Source organism: Phodopus roborovskii, unplaced genomic scaffold (genome assembly GCF_943737965.1).
Source record: "Phodopus roborovskii unplaced genomic scaffold, PHOROB, whole genome shotgun sequence".
Classification (NCBI taxonomy): Eukaryota; Metazoa; Chordata; class Mammalia; order Rodentia; family Cricetidae; genus Phodopus; species Phodopus roborovskii.
Genome location: NW_026126599.1, coordinates 4,761,912 through 4,784,878, shown reverse-complemented (window position 1 = coordinate 4,784,878; position 22,967 = coordinate 4,761,912). Strand labels below are relative to the sequence as shown.

The 22,967-nt window shown below is 52.4% G+C and overlaps 2 protein-coding genes across 2 annotated transcripts in view; both read right to left on the bottom strand.

Annotated features, from left to right (window-relative positions):
- Ap5z1 (adaptor related protein complex 5 subunit zeta 1) lies at positions 1–13,565 on the bottom strand. Its single transcript, XM_051205539.1, has 17 exons — positions 13,457–13,565; positions 10,817–10,951; positions 10,508–10,694; positions 9,970–10,114; positions 9,654–9,763; positions 8,639–8,807; positions 7,703–7,843; positions 7,083–7,120; positions 6,850–7,012; positions 6,014–6,195; positions 3,996–4,138; positions 3,527–3,667; positions 3,004–3,115; positions 2,214–2,311; positions 1,181–1,313; positions 895–1,109; positions 1–787 (listed from the first exon to the last, which is right to left on the bottom strand). The coding sequence occupies exons 1-17, from the start codon at positions 13,495–13,497 to the stop codon at positions 517–519; spliced, it is 2,424 nt and encodes an 807-aa protein (XP_051061496.1). The 5' UTR covers positions 13,498–13,565; the 3' UTR covers positions 1–516.
- Positions 13,566–15,892: 2,327 nt separating this feature from the next.
- Positions 15,893–22,967, bottom strand: part of Foxk1 (forkhead box K1) — a 67,134-nt gene continuing 60,059 nt past the window's right edge. The window contains exon 9 of the mRNA XM_051205533.1: positions 15,893–22,419. Within this exon, the coding sequence (XP_051061490.1) occupies positions 22,139–22,419 (281 nt within the window). The 3' untranslated portion in view covers positions 15,893–22,138. The remainder of the gene's footprint in view (positions 22,420–22,967) is intronic.

Below are 22,967 nucleotides of genomic sequence, written 5' to 3'. Positions count from 1 at the left end.
TTGTACATAGTATTTAAAGGTTTATTAGGGGACATACAAGATGGCTCAGTAGGTAAAACTGCTTGTCACCGAGCCACACAACCAGCCAGGGCCCACATGAAGGAGATGACTCCCAAAAGTTCTCTGTGTAGCAGCTGGCCTCTGCTTCCAAGGGCCGGGATTAAAGGCATGCACCACCACCGCCCAGCACAGGCAATTTTTATAAAATTTATTGTTATTCTTGCCCTGCTCCATGCCTCCAACTCTAGAAATGAGTTAAGAGCAGTGAGCAGACCAGGCCACTTCTGCTCAGTCTAGGAAACAGTGCTCAGTCATTTATCAGCCACTCAAGGTTGAGTTTGGCCAGCCACAGGAACGAGGCTGGATGACGCAACCCCAGCAGCTAGTGACCCCATCTTGGGGGCTATGTCCACCTTCCTCCCCACTCTAGTCACCCAGCCTTCAGCTCAGCGCTGATATTGGTCTGACCGCCCAGGCTCTTAAGCTATAGCCAGTGTTTAGGTGGTGACTGTCCCTTCAACCTGGCAAGAGGCCAGCCTCCTTCTCCACCAGCCGGCTGACGGTGCGCAGGGCCAGAGGCAGGGCCGTGTTGGTGTCTCGGTGGTAGCGGGGCTGGCACACACCTGCAGTGGGTGTGAACACAAACTGGGCCACACTGGGTATCTTCAGTAGAGTCAGTAGCTCTGTGGCCCTGGTACGGATGGCTTCTGCATCCTCCTCCCTGTACACGGAGCTGGTGGCTGGGTTCTGGGCCAGGGACCGAAGTTTTGACAGGAACAGTGACACCCTGGGGGAAGAGAGGGACTCAGCTATTTAGCTACCAAGGACCAGTTCCCTAAAGCGCCCAGATAGCGTGCTCCATGGGCTCCTGCTCCGGGCTCCTTAACTGGATACCTTGGGATCAGGTCTTGGCTCCGGGAGGCCAGCTTGGTCAGTGTGGTCATGAGTGCAGTGACCACCTGTGGTGGACAGCAGGGCAGGTCAGCCGAGGGGCGGGACTGGGTGACTTCAAACAGCAGGGCCTCCAGGGCCTCAAAGAACTTGTTGATTTGCTCCACTGTGCACCTCTTGTCACAGGTCACCGACAGGTACTCGCCAATGGCCCATACCTAAGCCCAGAACAGAGGCTCAGCACACCAAGGCTTCAGGTCCGATGGTGGGAGGGTGAGCATGCGCTTACCACACAGGTGAACATGCTGGCGCGGCTGCAGATGCTGCTCACGTTCCCCACAAACTCCAGAAGCTCTCGTGACAGCTCCACCACCAGTGATGGCTTCAGCTTGCACAGCACCAGGAACTGGGAGCTCAGCACCCTGCCAGGAGAGCAGGAAGCCTGTGAAGCTGTGAGTGCTCAGGACAGATCTGACCCCAGCCTGTCTGTTGGGAGAGAACTAGCAGCAGCTGGCTGAAGTCAGGGAGATACGAACTGCCATCCCCTGAGAGCTCTTCACTCCACTAGGGATATGACTGTCTGAAATCCAGGCTCCTTGAGAGAGCGAGGCAGGAGGAATGCTGTGAGTTATAGGACAGCCTGGACTGGAGAAAGACCTATCATAAAACCGAAGAGTAAATGGCTTTCCTAGAATCAACCAGTGAGGGGCTGGGGGTGTGGCTCATCGGTGGGTGGAGCACCTGCCTAGAATCCCCCAGTGAGGGGCTGGGGTGTGATTCAATGGTAGAGTACTTGTCTAGCATTCAGGTGGCCCTAGATTTAATCCCCAGGATAGCTGTGTTTGTGTGTGTGAGAATAAATTATCTAAAGCAGCAGTTCTCAATCTGTGGGTTGTGGCTGTTTGATGTCACACATCAAAAATTCTGCTTATCAGATTATTTACATTTCATATTACGATTACAATTCATAACAATAGCAAAATTATAGTTATGAGGCAGCAATGAAAATAATTTTATGCTTGGGGGTCACTACAATATAAGGGACTGCATTAAAAGGTCGCAGCATTAGGAAGGTTGAGATCCACTGCCCTAAAAAAAAAAAAAAAGGGACCTCAGAGGACAGGAACCCCTACAATAGAGACGAGTCCACCCTGAAAAGACACAAAGAGTCTTGGCGGAGGGCAGTTAGGAATTCCTGAATGGGGAATGATCTGCAAGCTGAGGGGTGGGGGGACGGGGCCTGCAGGACAGGGGAGGCGAGGGAGGGGCCTGGTCTGTGTGTACCACTGGCGCCGGTGACTCTGCCAGGGCCATGAGGCTACCTGTGCACGCCGGCCTCATACTGAGGGACCTGGTAGAGGGAGTCACTTCTGTCCAGGAGCAGCAACGCCAGCTGGTTGATGAGGGCCCCGTCAGCAAACTGGGATCAAGAACAAGAAGGCTTCAGTCCTGGGCATTGGGCGCTGTTATCTTCCACACTCAGGGAGGAGTGAATCCACAAAGGGGGAGCACCTCCTCACTCACTGCCTATGTTCTCCAGTGTGTACGTTGTGGGCTGAGAGAGGACCCAGCATCCCCTGTCCGCTCCCGCCCTTCATCTTTCCTGTAGAACACTGCTCTGTGGCAGGGTGTGGTGGCGCACACCTTTAGTCCCAGCACTTGGGAGACAGAGGCAGGAGGATCTGAGAACTTGACCACGTGGTGAGTGAGCTCCAGTGGGTTTATGCAAAGAGGCAGTGTCTAAAGCACAAATAGAATAAGCCTGTTCCCTGAGGCCAAGGTTCTGTCTTGTCTAGCTGAGTGACCCTGAATGGCCCCACTGTTACTAGCCTAACTCAAAGGATTCTATGGGCTTCCAGTCATTCAACCGTGAACATGCAGCCAGGAAGGAACCATCAGGCTATGGGAGCCCCAGGGCCTGGAGCACACACGCCTGCCCCAACTTGAGGGCTGACATGTGAGTGGCCCCTTCCCTGTCTGTCTTACTCAGAGAGGACATGGAGGGCACAACAAGACAAACCTGTGCAATCAAGGCCGGGGCACCACACTCTGGCCTGGTCTCTCCTGACCGTGTGAGGTCCAAAGGGGAGGGGACCTGGGCAGTGGGCTCACCTGGGTCACAGCTGAGAAGAAGGCCTGAAGCAGGATGGGTACTGCCTCTGCACACTGGGTTACCCGGGCACAGCTGGCCATGGGCTTCAGCAGCTGGTAAAGTGGTGTCAATCTGGGGACGCAAGGGGGCTAATGAGTGCCCACCCATCCACTGTTCCTTCCTGGGTGACCCCACAGCAACCAGAAGGAACACTGTAGCTAGCCACAGGTAGGCGCCGTCCACCGGCCCCTTGGGATCACATGCCCTATGGGGCTCAAGGAGGCCAGGAGACGTCAGGGGGTCCCAGGACGGCAGGGATAGGTCAGCAAGGTCTGAGTGATTGGCCTGCAGGCCACTCCTGGTCCTCTCACTCCCCAGAACATGCTAGGCCTCTGTTTTCCCATCTGTAAAGTGGGTCAGTGGGTGGAGCCCAGGGCCGTTATGATGGGATCAAGGCCACTTCCCCACGCTGAGGGTAAGAACACGGCCCTTTTTTCTGGTACAGTCCTACATCTTGGACTATGGGTAGACCAGGGCTCCCACCTCTCTATGGAGCCGCTGGCCTTGGTACGAAGCAGGTGGCGGAAGAGTCCCTGGAACTGTGGGTCCCGGAAGGCCTCCAGGCAGCTGGGAATCCTGAGGGAGACATCCCAAAGCAGCCTCTCCGATGGGGTCTGTGTGGACCTAATAGAGGACAAAGGCTAGGCTAGGATACTCTCAGCACAAGCCAGCCCGATGCCAGGGGCACCTGTTGGAGCATCACAGGCTCTGGAGGGTGGGGGAGCACTCTGGGCTGGAGAACATGGGAGACTCCCCTTGCTGAACATGAATGTGCTAAGGAGCCCTGGGGCTCAGGGGCTGCTCTGGGTGGGTGGCAAAGGGCCCAGAGATGTATCGTTTGTGGTCTGGAACCTTGCAGGGGCCCTAGCCCAGGGAGTCGGGAGTAGAAAGGAGAGCAGAGTTGGTGCCTGGTTACACGGGAGGGAACAGGCTGAGAGCAGAGTGGTCCCACCTGAGCTGTAGGTCTAGGGCAGTGGTCAGGCAGGGCAGGTCAAGCAGTGCATGCAACATCTCCACGGTGGTGCCAGCATCCACTAGAGCTGGGAGGAGTACCACAAACTCGGCTATGAGGGGAGGGCTGTTCCAAGCCAGGAACTGTGGGGGAGACACAGGGCCTCAGATAGGGCAGGAGGATGCTAGGTGGCCATGGCCCCATCTAATGGCCTTCTACCTCCCAGTCATACGGGCAGCTGGACCCGCCCCTCTCGTCTTCCCCACACTGCCTGTGATGAGGCTGTCTGTTTTCGCCTATGTTTTGAAGATTTCATGTACTATTATGTGAGCCTGTGCACACATACACATGAGTGGAAGCTGAAGAACACTGTGCAGGAGTTGGGTCTCCTGTTTTGCCACGTGGGTCCCAGAGACGGAACTCCGACTGCCAGCAGCAGGTTGTCTTTCCTAGCTGGAGTCATCTCTCTAACCATATCTGCTATTCTATTTCACCTTGTGCAGACAGTTTTGTGCCAGCAATGAAGGTGGCCATTTCTGAATTTCTCTTCTTTTCTTTAGGAAAAGGACTGAGTGCTGGGGTAGGGAGATGGCTCAGTCAGTAAAGTGCTTACGGTACAGGCATGAGGACCTGGAAGAAGCCGTGTGTACCCCCAGATTCCGGTGCTGGGGACAGTACTGTTACTGGGGCTGGCTGGTCATTAACCCAGCCACACCCGTGACTTCCTAGTAAGTTGAAAGATCCTGTCTCCACAAAAAAAAAAAAAAAAAAAAAAAAAAAGTGGGGTGGGGTGGGAGGGGTGGGGGTGAGTGGGGGCAGGGCAGAGAGATGATTTACTTGGTGAAATATGTGGCTTTAAAGCCAAATCTCCAGAGCCCACTATAATTCCAGTGCTCCTACTTGGAGGAGGCAGAAACAGCAGAATTCCAGGAAGACCACAGGCCAACTGGCAGGTGTATGGGGTGGTTAGAAATTGGAAACCTGATCTCAAACAACAAGGTGGAAGTCGAGAACCTCAACACCCATGTGCTTTGATCTCCACACATGTATACCTAGATCATACATATGGAGTAATGCACACACACGCACACACACACACACACACAAATGCGTGTATCTCTGGCTCTCACAGATCCATCATAGGTTCTTTCTAATGAACTGAATGCACCACCACACTAATGCCATGGGCCAAGCCAGGCACACACCTGAGATCCGGCACCCTCCTAGGAGGCGTGGCTTCCTGGAGCAGAGTATCTCAAAACTGAAGCTGGCCAACTCAAAGCCAGTCATGCCATCTCTTGCCTCTGCATGACCTTTAGGGTTTTTTTGTTTGTTTGTTTTTGTTTTTGTTTTTTGATATTATTTTTTGTGTATGGTTTGCCTGCATGCATGTATGGGCACTGAGCATGAAGTGCCTGAAGCCAGAGGAAGGCACTGGATTCCTTGGAATTAGTTACAGATGGTTGTGAGCCACCATAATCTGGGTACCAAACCCAGGTCCTCTGCAAGAGCAGCCAGTACTCTTAAACCACTGAGCCATTTGCTCCAGCCCCTAGGTTTTTCTTTTTTCTCTTTGTTTTTTTTTTGAGACAAGATGTCCCTATAAGGCCCTGGCCATCCTGGAACTCACTATGTAGACCAGGTTGGCCTTGACCTCTTAGAGATCCTCCTGCCTCTGCCTTCTGAGTGCTGGGATTAAAGACATGTGCCAACACATCCAGCTTTTTTTGCTTTTTTGAGACAGGGTATCATGTAGCCCAGGCTGCCCGGGAACTGCTATGTAACTGAAGCAGGCCTTGAACTCCTACTTCTGACCCCCCTGCCTCAGCCTCCCTGGTGAAGGGATTGCATGTATGAAGCACCATATCTGATTTGCATGAGGCTGTCTGAGACAATGCTGTTTGTATGTTATGAATCACGTAGATCCCTAGCCCTAACACCTTGCCCTGTGTTCCAAACTGAGATCGCCTGAAAAGGAGAGAGTCCCTGGTCCCACCCCCAAGGAAGCTCACACGTGCCTTGAACAGACTAGGGAAGCTCAACCTGAGAAGGCCGAGGAAGTGGGGGTCGAACAGAGCCAGGTTGTGTGTGCAGAAGTGTATAACCTCGAAGGCCAGGGTTGGGCTGTAGAAGCGCTCGGAAGGGAGCCTGCTGAGCAGGTGCTGGTAGATGGCTTCTGCATCCACTGCGGCTGCCTCCCCTGAAAGACAACAGAGACCACCAGGGCATTGGGCTTTACAGCAGTAGCATCTGCAGTGACTTGGGGTAAGGTTTTTCCGATGTTGGCCAGGACTCAGCGTGACAGAGTCTCAGGGTTGCATGTGTCTCCAGAACACCAAAAGCTGTCTGCAGATGCTGCCGCCTCCCTGAGGTCACAGAACACAACCCGGAGAGAACACTGTCATGAAGGCAGAAGGCCTTGACTTCTGACTTTCATGGGCCCATGGCAGAGCAGAGTTCTGAGCTTGGCAACTTTGTGAGAATCAATTCCAAAATATAGAGAGGTTAGGTGTGGTGGCATACTCTTTTAAACTAGAACTTGGGAGACAGAGGCAGGTGGATCTCCATGAGTTCATCCAGAGCTATACATAATAGCCTGTTTCTAAACATGAACAAAACCCAAACCAACCAAGTAATCAAAATAAAAAGAAGGCTGGGATTAAACTCAGTGGTAGAGCACCTGCCTAGATTCCCCCAGTGAGGGGCTGGGGTGTGGCTCAGCAGTACAGCACTTGTCTAATATGTGAAGGACCTGGGTTCCATGCCCAAAACTGCCAATAGGCAAGCAAAACCAAATTGTAAGCGTGACAGCCTCTGAGTGCCTGGAAGAAACTTCCCATGGCGCCAGACTCACCATGGTTCAGGAAGAACTGGGCAAGGGGCACCAGTGCCCGCTCACTGCCAGGGTCTTCACCCAGCCTCCTATGCAGGGCCTTCAGGCAGGAGAGGGTGCGGTAAAGGAAGGAGGGGTCCTGCCGGCACAGCACATCCAGCACCAACACAGCTTCCACTAGACACTGCAGGGACACTGAGCTGTGTCAGAGAGTCCAGGCAGCACCTGCCCCAGCCACCCTGCAGGCTACTTACAGCTTTCTGTAGGTTGGAGTCCGCCTTCCTCAAGGCTCCTGGAAGAAAGTTGACTTGTATCAAAACAGCCCCATAACAAGGTAGCCTATGTACTAGACGCTTAAGGCCGGGACAATGAGCAGTCATGTGATAAGGTGGGGGAGGGGCGGGGACTGGTTCCCATATGATGTGTACAGCATGGGTGGACCCTGGATGCCAGGGTTAAGGTGGTAGGCATGCAGGTAGGGCCTGCCCTCAGACACAAGGAGGCTCCTGACCCACAGTGATCTGACACCCACGGCTTTTCTGTTGAAGATTTTATTTTTAATTTCATTTCAAGTGAATGGGTGTTTTGTCCATGTTATATATGTGCACCATATGCATGCCCGGTGTCTGAGGAGGCCAGCAGAGGGAATTAGATCCTCTATAACTGTAGTTCCTGTGGGAAACCATGTGGGTACTTGGAACCAAAACCAGGTCCTCCTCAAGAACAGCAAGTGCTCTTAACCACTGAGCCATCTCTCCATCCCCGCTCCCCAGCCTGCTCTTCTAAAGCAGATACTCAGGTAGGCTGGCTGCTTGGACCCCACCCTGGAGGGTGATGTGGGCCCGGGCCAGGTGTTGGTAGCCTGGGGACTTACTCCGGTTACTCTGTTCCAGTAAGCGCTGGCAGTACTCGAAGGCCACCTCTCTCAGCCGCTCCCGAGGGGGCAGCAGTCGGCTAGCAGTGGAGGTGGCAGAGAGCACAGACAGGGTCGAACCCTCCAGCTCTGACTTGTCATCTGTGGGAGAAAAGGATACCTCTGTTACCCCTGTGTGGACGGGCAGGCTGGGCAGACGACACACTCCAGCAGCTTCCCGGAGTGCTCAAGGTTGATCAAGCCATCAAATCTGACGCTGTTGTCACCTGGTGGTAGATGCAAAATTTGTCCTGCCTGCTAGTTGGTTTTTCTGTTTGTTTGTTTGTTTGTTTTTAGTGTGGAAGATAAGGTTTTGCTATGTAGCTGAGGCTGGTCTCAAACTTATAATCCTCCTGCCTCAGAGTCCCAGGTGCTGGCATGATAGGTGTGGATCCCTATACTTGGCTTAGTTTTGTGTTTTTGAGACAGGGTCTCAAAACAGCCTGGGTTGTAGCCCAGGCTTGCTTCAAACTATGTAGCTGAGACTGGCCTTGAACTCCCTGATCCTCCTGTCTCCACCTTCCAAGTGCTGGGCTCATAGGCATGTACCACCATGAGCAGCTCAGTTTGACTGTCTATAAACCAAGTCTGTAGATGGGACAAGATCAGACAGACCTGTGAGTAGCTGCCTTGGACGATCCATCTGGCTCTCTGGGAACACCTAGTGGAGACATTAGTATCCCTACAAAGGATGTGGGCTGTGTTCTGGGTTCTTCCTGCAGTCAGTGGGCCTCTGTTGCTGGCCTCCAAACTCATCACACCTTGTTTGGCCCACAGACACCTGTGGTGTCCATCTAGGCCCCAGCTGCCTCCTGACCACCCTTTACCTACCATCCCAAGCCACCATGTACTTATGCTCTCTACCCCTCAGTGTCATCTGTCCCACCCTGGGCACACCTGCATCTGGACTGCCTGGGTCCTCAGAGCCACTGTGTAGCAGCCATTTCCGAAGCATGGAGAAGGCCTGCATGTTCAGCCACTGGTCCTCTGTGAAGTGCTGGCCCGTGGAAAGAACCGTGAAGAAGTCAGAAGCCACTGCTCCATCCACCTCAGTGATGGGACCTGGCTGTGGGAGGAAGGACAGGACTGAGGGTGAGCCTGGTGGGCTCATAAACTACAGACATCATGTGAGACCATGAGCTCCAGCATGGCCCAGGGTCCTGCACTACCTGCCCTCTCCCAGGGTTGTACTGTGGGATGCATCCACACCCCTAAAGACACATAGTATGACTCCAGCTCAGATGTGTGTCTTGTGTCCTCTGTGGGCATTGAGCAGGAGCCACACAAGCTGAGGAGCTGGCCAGACTCAAAGTGTACTTCCCTATCCTGAGTGCTCCCCACTCTGAGGTAGAGACAGCAATGAGCAACCTTACTGGAATCAAGAGGAAGGGCATGCAGTGTCCATTGGAACCTCCCTGCTGGGACTGGCTATGTGTGGTATCTATCCATACATGGGACAGAGAGAACGGACAATTACCAAAGAGAGTAGCACTGTTTGTATCTCCTGTACATCAGTCTGTCCTCAAACTTGCTATGTAACCAGGTAGGTGGTGGGGGCGCCTTTAATCCCAGCGCTCAAGAGGCAGAAGCCGGTGTATCTCAGTGAGTTCAAGGCCAGCCTGGTCTACAAAATGAGTTCCAGGACAGCTAGGACTGTTACACAGAGAGAGCCTGTCTCAAAAAAACTGCTATGTAGCTGAGGAATCCTCTGAAATCCTGATTCTTGCATCTGCCTCCTAGGCTCTGGGGTTGTAGGTGTACACCACCACACTCTGATTACGTGGTTCTGGGACTTGAACCCAAGGCTTATTGCATACTAGGCAAATACTCTGCCAATTGAGCCACATCCCCAGCCTGTGACAGAGCTTTTGTGATTTCAGCTCCTGGGGGACCTGAAACAGTTGGGACTCACCTGCCGGGTCCTGGGTGTAGAGAAGAAACCCGCTGAGGATGGAAGGCCCTGTTGGATGCTGGCGTAGCGCAGCCAGTCCACTAGCCTCTTGCTGAGCAGGTTGCTCTGGTCTGTAGGGAAAGGAAAGGGTGCAGGGAGGTCAAGTAAAGCCTCCATATTCCTGGTGGTGTTGAGTTTGCTCAAGAGAACCCCACCCAGGGGTACAACCTGGGAAGTTAAGCAGGGTTCTCCAACAGCTCAACTTTCCTTCCACCACACCCTAGACTACAGTTGGGAAAGGAGCCAAGAAAGCCTTTTGGGAACAAGTGTCTAGTACCTTCCACAAGGGTGCCTGGGGCCAGGCCAATGACCTTGGACAGGACAGGGAGGAGGTGCCTGACACTGGGCCCCTCGGGCTGCCGGTTCTCAAGGATCTTGAAGATGCGCTGGCTCACTTGTCTGATCTCTCCTTTTCTGTCTCCCTTCAAAGCAGGACAGGGAGCTGAGGTCATGGTTTGGCTGGCAAAGCAAGCGTCTCAGCAGTACAAGGACCTGAGTTCGATCCCTGGGAAGCACACTGCAGTCGCTCTTTAAGTACAGGATCATATGTTCAGGAACATCACACTGGCAGGCCAGGCCCTGAAGTCTGACTTAGCTAATCAGCAGAGTCCTGGGGTGTGTGCATGGGGGACTATGCACACTTGAGACAGTCATTAGACCATCCAAGGGAATGGGCTCCAGGCAGGGCAGATCTCTGTGGCACATGATACATTGAGGAGCATAGACTAGTTTGCTGTATTCCGGAGATTCCGGAACCACCAGAAACAGATGCTGCCGCCACCCACCTTCATTCTCAGCGGTGGCAATTGTGTTACCTGGGCCAAGAGCACAGAGGCCACAAGGCTGAGCTGCCGGATGTTTTGAGTGTGATCACAGGACAGGGCTAGGCCATCAAAAGGTGACATCTCTCTCAAGATAGCAGCACAGAGGACCTGAAGCTGCTCAGGGCTTGTGGGCAAACAGAGGGTAGTCTGCAACAGGTCCACACACATCTTCTCCAGCCTAGAGGGCGAGACCCCAACAGGTGACATGTTGAGCCTGTGTCAAGTACAGACACCCCAGGGAAGCTGGCTGGGACCTGTCTGGCGGATGCACAGGCATCCATGGTAGTGCTGTCCACTCACCTCCGGGGGTACTTGGTGGCTGAGACGATGAGGAAAAGCCTCTGCAGAGCATCCATGGTGGCTGGCCCCGGGGGTTCCTGGAGCAGCTTGGTGACCCGGGTGCAGAATCGCTGTAGCTCCTCATCCTGTATCTCCCTAAGGGAGGAAGAGGGACCACAGTGCTGTCCTAAGCCACAGGCATGTCTTTCACTGGGGGACTATCCCTAACCAGCACAGAAAAAGCAGGGAACAGCCATCCAGGCTCACAGTGCCTGGAGTGTGTGTGTGTGTGATGATAGGAACTGAAGTGCAGAGAGGTTCCTCCCCTGGAACTGAGGGGCAGCACCCCAGTTTCCTAGTGACACCCTTTAAAGAAGGTGATGCACCTGATCTTATTCGGTTGTTTCAATGGCAAAAAAAAAAAAAAAAAAAAAAAAAAAAAAAAGCAATACAAAAAACAACACTATCTTATGGCTAGCCTGGAGCTTGCAGCAATCCTCCTGCCTCTGCTTCCAAGTGCTGACATTACAAGAGTGAGATAACACACTCAACAAAAGCTTTTATGATTCTTTCAAAGTCAGGAATATTCCAACTTCATTCTCCAAGAAAAATAAAAAAAGGTCAGGAATATTTAGTCTCAGTCGCTTCTCCCCTCCCCCCACAGTCTTGCTATATAGACCAGGCTGAACTTACATATAGCCAAGACTCAAACTCATCACCCTCCCAAGATGTACAGGTGTGCACGACCCTGCCCCGCCTCCCCTGGTCCCTGCCTTTATTGGCAGTGATGGAGTTTGACACCAGGGCCTTACATGTACTAAGGAAGCACTGTGCCTTGGAGTGCCATTGCCAGCACTCCCAAGTTGCCTTTCAAACATGTTTTAGTGAGCCACCCACCTTTGAGGAGGGAATATAAAGGCTTCTATATTGAAGAGCAAAGATTACAGCCGAGTGTAAGATGAGCCTGATATAGTATACTGCTGGCTTAACTCAGAGAAATAAACTCAGTGTGGAACCCAGTTTCTCAGCTTCTATTCCAAGCCAGGAAAAGGGCTGGGACTGCAGCTCAGCAGATGGGGGCTTGCCTAGATGCATGCAGCCCTGGGCTCCACCCCCAACACCACAAAATAAAGGTAAAGGCCCACGAAGGAATTGCCTGATGTGGTAGCTGGTGGCGCACACCTTCAGTCCCAGCACTTGGGAGGCAGAGTCAAGTGGCTCTGTTGAGTTTGAGGCCAGCCTAGTCTACAGAGCAAGTTCCTGTGGCCACACAGTGAGGCTTTCTCAACTATTTCTCACACACACACACACACACACACACACACACACACACATTACTGGATGAGGTGCCTGTGGGCACTGAGAAGGACCCCCAACTTCCTAAATCATGCCCCTCTGTGGTCTCCAGAAAGAGATGACAGTTTGTACACTGCCCCATTTTGGACCTGCCGGGCAGCTGCTTGAATTTGGCATCTGGGGACCAAAGGGAAGACAGGTAGCATCCTCTTTGGAGGCTGTGGGGTGACCTCCAATACTTCTCTCACCACCTCAGCCTACTTAGTTTTCTACATCCTCCGCCCAGAGTCATTTCAAGGCACCGAGAGAAGAGGCTGAGTGAGGAAAGGGAGACACAAACTGGTCCAGGATTGTGCCTAAGCGGGACACAGTGATAAACCATATACACTAAGAGACAGAGGATGAAATGACCAAAATAGAGATGCTCTGCATTGTGTGGTTACAGTTTCAACACAGCTTTAAAACCCACAGTTCCCTGCTCCTGGGGACCTTTCCCAGGCCAAAAAGAATTTCAATGAGTCCCTTTGCCTTTTGTCCTCTGCTGCATGACCATGAGCAGAATCTCAGTGGGAAATGTGATTTTCGTTATGGCATGAGGTCACATGCTGTGTAACACACTGTTTAAAGTGAAAATTATCCCCTCTACTGAAGACAAGGAGGGCGGTGGGTTGGTGGGCAGACTGTGGTCACCTAAAACTTTCCTAGTAGATCTTAGAGAATTATCTTGGGAATTGTTCTTTTAATTTATCACATTTATTTATTTATTTATGTGCATGTGGGGGCGCTCAGTGGAGATCAGAAGACAACTTGAGGGAGTTGATTTTCTCTTTCCTCCACTTGAGTCCCTGGGGTCAAACCGAGGCTCAGACTTGGTTGCAAGGGCGTTTTTTACCCATTGAGCCCTCTTCGGAGTACTGTCTTGTTCGCAGACTCCAGACTTTAACGCTCTTTCAGGCTCTTGTTCCCTGAGATTCCAGAGACCTTATCCATTCTAATCGTTCCACACAAGTGGCCCAAACTCCGAGTCCAGATTTGTTCCTTTGCTTTTTAAGTTTACCAAATGCATCAGGTCTGGGCTTCTGGCAGCTATTTCCTTCGTCTGATCAAGTGCCATCAAGTCTTGGACCGGCTAGTTGGGAAAGAAGGGGCGACCTAGGCGCTCAGTGTAGGACCAGCATAGCCTGGCATCAGACACGATGGGGAGGACTTCTTAGTTGGGTCGTGCACCTCACACTCCACACAGGCCGTCCCGAACCTGGGATCCATCGCCTCACGGGGACCCGAGCCACGCAGCGGGACCACCGCCTCCCCGCTCCTCCCTAGCTTTGTCTCATGCCCCGTGGTCCCGGCCCCAGATCCGCAGACCTGGCCTGGTGCAGCAGACTCTCCGCTCCCGCCGAGAACATCCTGCCGCAGCTCGGAGGCCACCCGCTTCCGAAACGTTGTCGCAGACTTCCGGGTCGCGTCACATGATATGTCACCCCTGCGTCACGTGGGAGAACCTGGAGAGCCCAGTTACCGGCTTCCGGTGCCACATCACGTGGGAGGACCCGACTAGCTAAAGACCGACTTCCGGTAATGCGTCAGGTGGGCGGGGCGGAGACCATGGGCCAATGAGTTGCAGTGAGAAAGCCGGTTCCGGGACAGCTCCGTAGCATCTAACCACGCCAGTTGTCAACCAGGGATCCCTGGAACCATGCTGCTTGGAGCCCAGCGCTCTTGGCCCCGGAACAGCTCCCTCTGATCCCGGAACTGCTAATGGTAGATTCTGAGCCTGGAGCAAAGACTAGACGCATAGTTTAGCCATGGGCTCCATCCTAAGCAAGACAAACCGGTGTGCCGAGGGTTGATCATTTTCCCTTTCTCTACACATAAATGCACACCCAGTAAACAATATTTCCATGGATGATATCTGATCTTTTTTTTTTTTTACGATCTGTAGCAAGCTATTTGAAGGTCTCATTAGTGGAAAATAGTTTACGTGGAAAAAATATATTAGGGCTAGTGAAATGGCTCAGCCAATGAATGCTTGCTAAGCAAACATGAGGACTAAAGTTTGAGTTCCTAGCAGCACACACACACACACACACACACAAAATTTAGCCAGATGACAGACATTTAAAAAATTCTGTCAGAGGCACTCTGCTACAGAAACATCCAGTGTCTTGACAGCCTGGGGTTCTCAGATGAGGAGGCCCCTGCACCGCTCATTCATTTGTATTGAGAGGTGGGTGCCTGTTTCACATGCAGAAAAACTAAGCTAACTGTAGACCGAGGAGCTGTGATGGTGGGGACCTGAACCCACATCTTTCTGGCTCTTGTCAATGCCTAGTGCCTATGGCCTAGAAATAACCAAGGTGTCTGAGAAACGGCAGAAGCAGGGGTGGCTTAATTGGTAAAGGGCTTTCCTTGCAAGCGCAAGAACCTGAGCACCATCCCTAGGTGGCCATGTAAAAATAAAGCACACACTTGTAATCCCAGCACTGGGCAAGGGGAGATAGGAGGATTCCTGGGTTTGCTGGCTGGCCAGCCTAGCTTACTTGGCAAGACCCAGGCCAGGGAGAGACCCTGTCTCAAAGAACAAGCTGGGGCAAGAAAAATGACTCAGTGCATGAAGTGACTGCCACACAAGCCTGACAAGCTGGGTTTGGGTCCCTGGAACCCACATAAAAGCTATGCGCAATAGTGTAATTTGTAATTCCAGCACACCTACAGGAGATAGTAGGTAGGAGAATCTCCTGAAATTAGTAGGCTTGCTAGCCTGGTTTATTCAATGGCAAAAACTCTGTGTCAAACAAGGTAGAAAGGTAAGAGCGGGCACCTGAAGGCTATCCTCTGACGTGCCCACATGTCTCCTGTGGCCAGTGCACGCCTGTGTCTCCACACGTGAAAACACGTTTACACACCACCTGTGGAACAACAGCCGAGGCTGTCCTCCGCCTCCATACAAATATACACACAGGTGTGCACACGTCAGCCACACCTGGGACAGGAGAAATGGAGTTTCTCACCTGGCTGAGTGTCAGATGTCTGCCAGGACCACTGAGGCAGCATGGGTGGTGGTTTGACAGAGAATGGCTCCCAGTGGCTTATATACTTGAATGCGTTGTTCCCAGCTGGCAGAAGTGTTTGGGAAGGACTAGGAGGCATGGCCTTGTTGGAAGGTGTGTCACTGTGGTCAGGCTTCAAGGTTTCAAGAGCCCACAGCACTTACCCGATAGCAAGCTCTGTCTTCTTGTTTCACCATGTGAGCTCTCAGCTACCGCTGCGACACCATGCCTTCCTGTCAACTACCATGCCGCCTGCCACGATGCTCACAGACTCTAACCCCCTGAACTGTGAGCCACAGATTAAATGCCTTCTTTTGTTTTTAGTCAGGTGCTTTGGTCATGGTGTCTCCTCACGGCAACAGACAAGTAGTAACAAGACACACAGACACCTGCAGACACACTCTGGCCCAGCTGGGGACTTGTGTCACAAGTCAGGGAGACCCGCTAGCTCCTCCCTTACCATCTGTGAACCATCTTCATAGCCTCAGAGCTCAAATGACTCACAGGGAACCCGAAAGTCCTCAGATGACAGACACCTGCAGGACTCTCCCAGGTCCCATCTCTTCTTTGACTGGACACCCAGGAGAATCTGGAGCAAGCAGAGACCCCCCCCAGGCATTTCCCTCCCACCTCTGAAGCACCTGGGAGTCAAGTCTCTCACTCCCAGGTGCAGGGGTGTGTGTCCAGGCCACCTGTCAGCCTGTCTGCCCTCCACAGTCACCCACTCACAGGGACCATTCACACCCTTGGGTACATCTCTTTAATATATAATTTTTATTTCTGGTTATAGAAACAAACACTAAGAGGAGAAAACAGAGCTTCCCCGCCCACATACAACAATCGAATAGATAAAAGAACAGTTCAAATGGATGAAAAAGAAAAGTAGAAATTTTCCACTTTGTTATAGATTTAAAACATTAACGTCTAATAAAAGTTAGAAATCACATTCAGGTGTCAAACTCTTTTTTTAAAAAAAGGATGGTTCTGTTATAAAAAAAATACTGTATCCCGTTTGAAATGAATGCCCAGGTGATGCTGCTTGGGATGTGGGTCCACAGGCCTTTCTGATCCCAGCCCTTAACTCTACCTCCTGGGTGGGACCTTCACCCACTGAGGTGGGGCATGTCCCATATCTGGAACTGGGATTCCCAGCGCATAGGATACCACTGCTTTTAAAGCACTATGTGTTAAACATATCATGGAAACACTTTAGACAGCCACTGTATAAAACAAAAACAAAACCACACATGTGAGCGCGCACACACATACTCCCTGAACACCCTCCCCCCAGTTACTTTTACAGAATTATCATTCAGTTAAGAAAAAGAACAGCCTCACTATTGGCTTTAGCCCCTCCCTCACACGTGCACAGCTGCTGCCCCCTCCCCCCGGACACAGCAGAATTCTAGGAGAGACCTGGAAGACAGTTTGGGCCTCTCCTTCCTGCCCCCACGACCTTTTTCCCAGCCCAGGAATCAAGCTAAGGTATTATTAGGGATTCCAGATCCCCCCCCCCCAGGAAGGATATTAAGAAGGGAAGATGGGAGAGAGGGTTGAAAATGAAAATGTTAGACTTTTTTTTTAATTCCCAATTTTACTAATTAAAAAGAAAAGTTCTAGTTCAGCCAATTCGGACTCAAGAGGCCAGGGCATCACTTAGTTGGATACATACAGGACAGAGAACATGAATACTCAGTGGATCATGGGGCTCACTCTACAAGGTTAGCATAGCCCCCAGGGACTCAGGGTACAGTGCTGAGGTTGCTCTGATGGCGGCAAGTGCTCAGATGCAGAGGGCATGGACAAAGCCTGGGCACTGTCTACCTTCAAGCTTCGTCTCTACTCCTGGGGCCCAGGTTCCTCCACACCTTCTGTTCATTTTGTGAGTAGTCAAAGGAGCAAGGATTCGGGAGGTAAAGCATCAAGCTCTTTTGATCCTCTAACTCTCAAGAGGTAGGGCTTAGGGGACAGATGATGGCTAGAGGAGAGGGTTCTGGGGGTCCTGGGCAGCCTGTGTTTGCAAGCTGAGCCCAAGTATACTGCTTTTCTCCGAGAGTGAAGCCCTCCTCGTGAAGTTTCCTCTTGGAGAGAGATGCCCACGGTTAAGGGATCTGCTCCCTTTGCCACTGATGCACCAGCTTTGAGGGCTAAGACAGAGGTGAAGGCAACCCTTAGCATGCAGTTCCCCCGGCTCACCTTCCCCTAGCTCCTGCCATGCTGCCCTCTGGATGGCCACTCCCTCTCACCCAGAACTTCAGGGGACCCTCTGTCTTGCCTCACACCCAGGTGGTACTTCCGGATAAGGCATGTAGCTGGTCTCATCCATGGGATGTGCCAGGGTGTTTGACTCTGACCACCTGGATGGTAGTTCTAGAATGTTCCCTACAGCAGCAGAGCTGAAGCCTGCCAGAGAGAAGCTCACAGTGCTGGAGAAGAGAGAAGAGGAGCAGGTAGGACCAGCCAGGGTCACTCAAGTAGCTTTGTTTTTTTTTTTTGTTTTTTGTTTTTTGTTTTTGTTTTTGTTTTTTTAACACAAGTAGAAAACTATTTTCCCTGAAAACCGTCAGTGAAATGGGTCTGTGTTACTTCAAAGGAGATGCCTGTGGTTGACTCTCAGAACTCCACTTGCCAAGCTGGTGGGCCTTCAGGGGTTAGCAATGGGGAGGCCAGAGGGAGGGAAGAGGTAACCCCAAGAACAGTCCATTGGATAGTTCCAAATTGTTCAAACCACAGGCTGTGGGAAGTGGGTGCCATGTGCTGGTCTGTAGGGGCATCTAGGCCACACCCTCCTCTGTTACCAACATAGCAGCTTTTGGTACAGAAAAAAGAAAAAGAAACCCAAACCAAAAAACACAAGGAGCACTGGGCCACAGTGACACATAGGCCCATTACCCTAGCAATTCAGGAAGCTGAGACGAGAGGGTTGCAAGTTCAAGGCCAGCCTGGGCAGTTTTGTGAGACCCTGTCTCAAGTTTAAAAAAATCAATAGGGCTGGGCTGGGTGTGTGGCTCAGTGGCAAGGAGCCCTTGCCTAGAGGCTTTACCTAGTGCATTTGAGGCCCTGCATTTAATCTCCAGCACCACAAGAAACAAGACAAAACAAACCCCAAGAACGGAAGAAAACAAAAACCCAGAGCCCAACAAGTAGGTGATGCCAGAACCACTCTGAAGTCAAGGGGGCTCACAAGATGAAAGGGGACTGGGAACAGGCCTGCAGTGGCAGGTGGGAGTCAGAGGAGGCCTTGGCTATCGTCTGTTCCCAGCCCTCACCTGCCTCCCCCAAGCCTAAGTGCATGTTGGAGACCCTGCTCCCCAGGGAAGCTGGAGTCAGCAGCTGTGATCTTTGGGACAACTTGACTTACCCTTTGTAATATTGCTTCTTAAGCAGAGGTATTCTGAGAGACCGGAGGTGAGGCGACACAGGCCACCACTTTGTCACCCTGAGCCAAAACAAGTGGCTACCCTGTGGAGATTTTACCACTAGTGATCGGGATGCGCTGCTCCCTACACAAGGGATCTTTCACCAGAACAGAGACTCACTCACTTCCTGACTTACTTTAGGGCAGGCACTGAGCTATTCAGATGGGGAGGGAAGGGCTTGGTCAGCAAGGTAGGGGTGCCCACTCCAGAGCGGGCAACGTCACATGGGTGCAATGTGGGATTTGAGGTTTTTGAGGAAAAAAGCACTTAACATTCCATTCCACCACCGTTTCTTTCCCATGGGAAACATTTCTTGCTTTTAACTCTTTTACCACTGCCCAAAGGGGTCCCCTCATTTCTGTAAAGGAAGACACTGACCCCATCACCTGGCTGTACCCATTTCTAGCTATCCCAGATTACGGTGGAAGGCCATTCCTTCTTTCAGAGGAAAAATGAGTGGTACCTATTATCTCAGACCCCGGAGAGCCTGGGGCGGGGGCGGAGGCGGGAGCGGGAGGTGGTAGATCTGTAGCTTATTTGGTGTAGAAAGTGGGAAGGGGACAGTGAGTCAGATACCCCACCTTGCACAATGGCAAGGCTCTGTGAGCTGATGACAGACATGTTTAGCATGCCCTGGCCGCCAAGCTGAGGTAGGGGAGAAGACAGAAGAGGCAAGGAGGAGGGAGAGAAGATAGGAATAGGAGGGGGAAGATAAGGGGAGGGAAGAGGAGGAAAAGGAAGAGATTGGCAGGGGAGGAGGAACAGAGCGAGAGTGCAAGCAGGCAGGGTCTCTTTGCTTCCAGTCACCATGGTAACTTCCTATGCTTGCAGCATCTTGAGTCTGGCAAGTCCCAGATACAAAGCAGAAGACAGTAGATGTGTGGACAGCCAGGCACCTGATCTGCCAGGCAACACTTACCACAACAGGGCAAGCTCAGTACCAGAGATGGGGACCCCAGTGTGCCAGTTCCCCAGCCATGGTCTACACAGTCGATGGTCATGGTCTTTCTGGCCCCTGGCCCAGGCTCTGGTTTCCACAGATAGTTTAGATGAACTCCACTTGGTGTCCCAGAGTTCATGGGAGCAGGTTTCAGCTGGCTATCCATTCCTGCTCTGAGCACTGGCTATTCTGGGTCTGTGGCTCTTGTGGGCAGAAGCTGGTACAAGTCAGGGATACTGCCTGGTAGATGACCAAATCCATTTCCAGAGCAGCAGCACCAGGCTAGCCTTCTCCTTTCTAGCTCAGGCTGCCCAACTAGAGGCACAGGACCCTCTGCCTTAAGGTCCTGTAGGACACTGGGACAGTGTATTCCACTCTCTCCCTCCACATCCTTCCACGCCTGTGTTAATGGTGACAGGATCTGCTGCAGAGGATGGAGACCATGGTGTTTTAGCAGCCTGGAGAGCAAACAGGTCAGGGCCATTCTGAGACCTGATGACAGATGTGGCAGATGGTGACCCATAGTTCCATGTGGAGGTTGCACAGTGCCTACAATGACAATCCACACATAATCTTAATCTGCCTTGCAGGGTGACCCTGCACAGCCTTGGAGTAAATGGTGATGGAGGGGAAGATCAGTAGGTGGCACTAATGTCCCTTGTGGCCTCAGCCCATTCCCGCTTTCCCTAACTCCATGCTCACACCAGGCACACAGAGACGACAAGTTCATGCCAGGCACAAAGAGATGTGGGATAGAGCCCTCTGTCTGCTCCAAGGAGCAGTTCCACCTGGAAAACCCTCCCCCAGCCACAGCCACCTCAGCCCCACCTCTCTGAAACCTCCCAGACAACAGACAGGAAGCCTTCAAAACACAGCTTACTTCCAGCTTGAAGTTTAGTACTACAGAAACGACTGGCTGGGGAGCTTGGAAGATAGCTCAAGAGGGCCGGACAGGCACTCCACACTGGTCCCTGATGTATGTGGGGAATTGGTGGCTCCAATGGTGGCAGCTATGGGGTGGAGCTTGGGTTCATCCAACTGGATTATCTGCTTTGGTGTGACCACAGCCTCCAGGTCATTGACTGGCATCCCTTCCAGCAAAGGCAGCTTGTACAGCTGCGGCCCCTTCCTTCCCTGGGATTGCCTGCTTTTTGCTCATTGGCTCTTTGCTCTTCTGGCCCATGCAGAGGCAGAAGGATGGTGGGAGGCTGATGCAAAGGATAAGTAGACTCTTATGGGGCTCTCTGCCCAAGCTGCTGCTGTTGCTTATGGCTCACCCTCCAGGAGGACCAACACTGAGCTTCTGACTGCCTTGAAGTGCCCTGTCATGCAGCCAGGAAACGTTCAAAGGCTCCTAGTTCTGTGACTTGGTGTATGTCGAAAGGTGCTGCTGGTAGCTTGTCAGGGCATGCAAAGGGACCTTCGCTGGGGACCCAAGTCCTGGGCTGGTCCCCATACTTTGGTTCTTGCCACACTATAATCAAACTTGGCACCAACTGCTGTCCGGAGAGGTAGTTTCCTTTCCGGTGGATAATGGCCAGGGACCCCCAGCTTCAGGTAGAAGAGAGGGTTTCCATTTGCAAACTGGACATGTCTTGGGGTGCCCAAGAAACTGGAATGTGTGAGGAAAAGACAGTATGAGCACAGCGTTGCACAGATCCTCCAGCTGCCAGAAACACAGGACACATTCCCTGCCATCTTCCACTGGCACGTGCCAATATCCTCCCTGCTGAGCAAGGGGCTGGCTGACATCCCCTGAAGCTTCCCTGGTTTCCCTGGATATCCGCTGTAGCTTGCAGCTCTCGGCTCAGGCAGCGCTGTGGAAATGGATGCCACGGGTGCTGGCCCTGGGCTGATTTTTCCACCCAAAGCACTTTACAGCATTAATGTGGGAGCCGCTGATCCTTCTTGGAGTTATCTGGGAGAGCGGCATGTTCAACGGGCTGGTGTGGGCAAGTGCCCGCGCCTGCAGCTGCTCACCTGGCTACCAGAGGGAACTCCAAAGACATGTGAACCCTTCCGTGTGTCTCACTTTTGAGATGAGCCCACATTCCAACATTCCATGTTTAACTGTAGGAAATATTTTAGGGTCCAAAGCCAAGGTAGACCTCCTGACCCCAGTTAATGCCGAAACCTATGTCACTTTTGGGGAGAGGATTGTGCATCCCAGCCACAGGCTGGGATGTTCCCGCCGCTCTGTTCTCTGGTCAGTTCCCACTCAGTTACAAACAGGAAGTCTGTGGATTGGCTCCCAAGGAGAGCAGCCTGGGTTTGTGCTGCACCTCTGTCCACTCGTGGGGCTCATTCTTCTTGAGGGTGCTGGCTGGGATTGGTTCCTGAGGAGCTGGGCTAGACCTTGTCCCACAGAACTGGGGAGAGGTGATGGCATGAGGGAGGGGGAAATAAACACACAGAACCCCCAGATTCATACAATCAAGTTGTCTGAACGTGTTTATGTGTTTTGTTTCAAACCATGGGAGGACAGGAGATAAAAAGGAAATTGTTCAGGTGTGGTGGCCACGCTCATGGCGCATGTGCTGCAGACAGCGGTGAGGTTCTCGACTCCGTCCTTGAGTGCAGCTGCTAGCCACCTGGGCACCTGCGGCGTGAGTCCCACTCCACCTTCCTGTAGGTGACTTCACTCGCCGGTACCTGGGCCCTGTGGGCCAGTGGCTGCCATTGCTGTGGGCTGTGTGGTGGCTGTCCCACTGGGCTCCTCTACCCGGGACCTCTTGACCTCAGGCTCCCCACTGGAAGAGGCAGGTGTGGTAGTGGAGGTTGCTGGGGTCGGCGTGGCATTAGTGGCCGCCGAGACAGCTGCTGTTGGCTCCTCAGGCCCTACCTCGCACACTCGGGTGATGACTACTGGCGTGGATGAACTCGCCTGGGCGGCCAGGAGCTGCAGGGGGCTGGTGAGGGCTGGTAGCAAGAAGAAGAGGTTACTTAAGAGCCACCACTCATTGATCTGAGCAGTAAAGGCAGAGCCATGGTGGTCCTGCCACTCCTCACATGGGCTTCCTTTCCTTTCCCTGCCCACGGCAAATCTGGGTCAGACATTCAACACCTGACACCCGACTCAGGGCCCCTCTCATTTGCTGCTCCTGTCACCCTGAGGACATCTCTCCCTCCCTCTAAAGCCCCTCTGTGATACCTACTCTTGATTATCACCTCAGTGGGATTTACAAGTGCCAAGGGAACAAACCTCTGGGCATGTCTGTGAGGGGCTTTCTAGACTGGGGGTCACACAGAGGGGAGACCTGTCCTGGAGGTGGTGACCCCTTCCTACTCTGGGCTCCAAAAATAAACGAAGTAGAGAGTGAGCTGAGGCGCAGCTTCCTCTCCCTCAGCTGCCCGACTTCCCAGCCACGATGGGCTATACCTTCAAAGTGAACAAAAAGAAACCCTTTCTTTCTTAAGTTCCTTTCAGGCATTTTATTATAGCACAAGAAAAGTAACTATCATACTCC

What these genes read in the sequence shown, in the direction of transcription:
- Ap5z1 (XM_051205539.1), bottom strand. Translation starts at nt 13,497, where the DNA reads ATGTTCTCGGCGGGAGCGGAGAGTCTGCTGCACCAGGCCAG. An exon ending in CCTCTGTGCTCTTGGCCCAG is followed by an intron (nt 10,115 to 10,507) that starts GTAACACAATTG and finishes CCTGCTTTGAAG; the next exon opens with GGAGACAGAAAAGGAGAGAT. An exon ending in TCTTCTCAGCTGTGACCCAG is followed by an intron (nt 2,312 to 3,003) that starts GTGAGCCCACTG and finishes TCTTGATCCCAG; the next exon opens with TTTGCTGACGGGGCCCTCAT.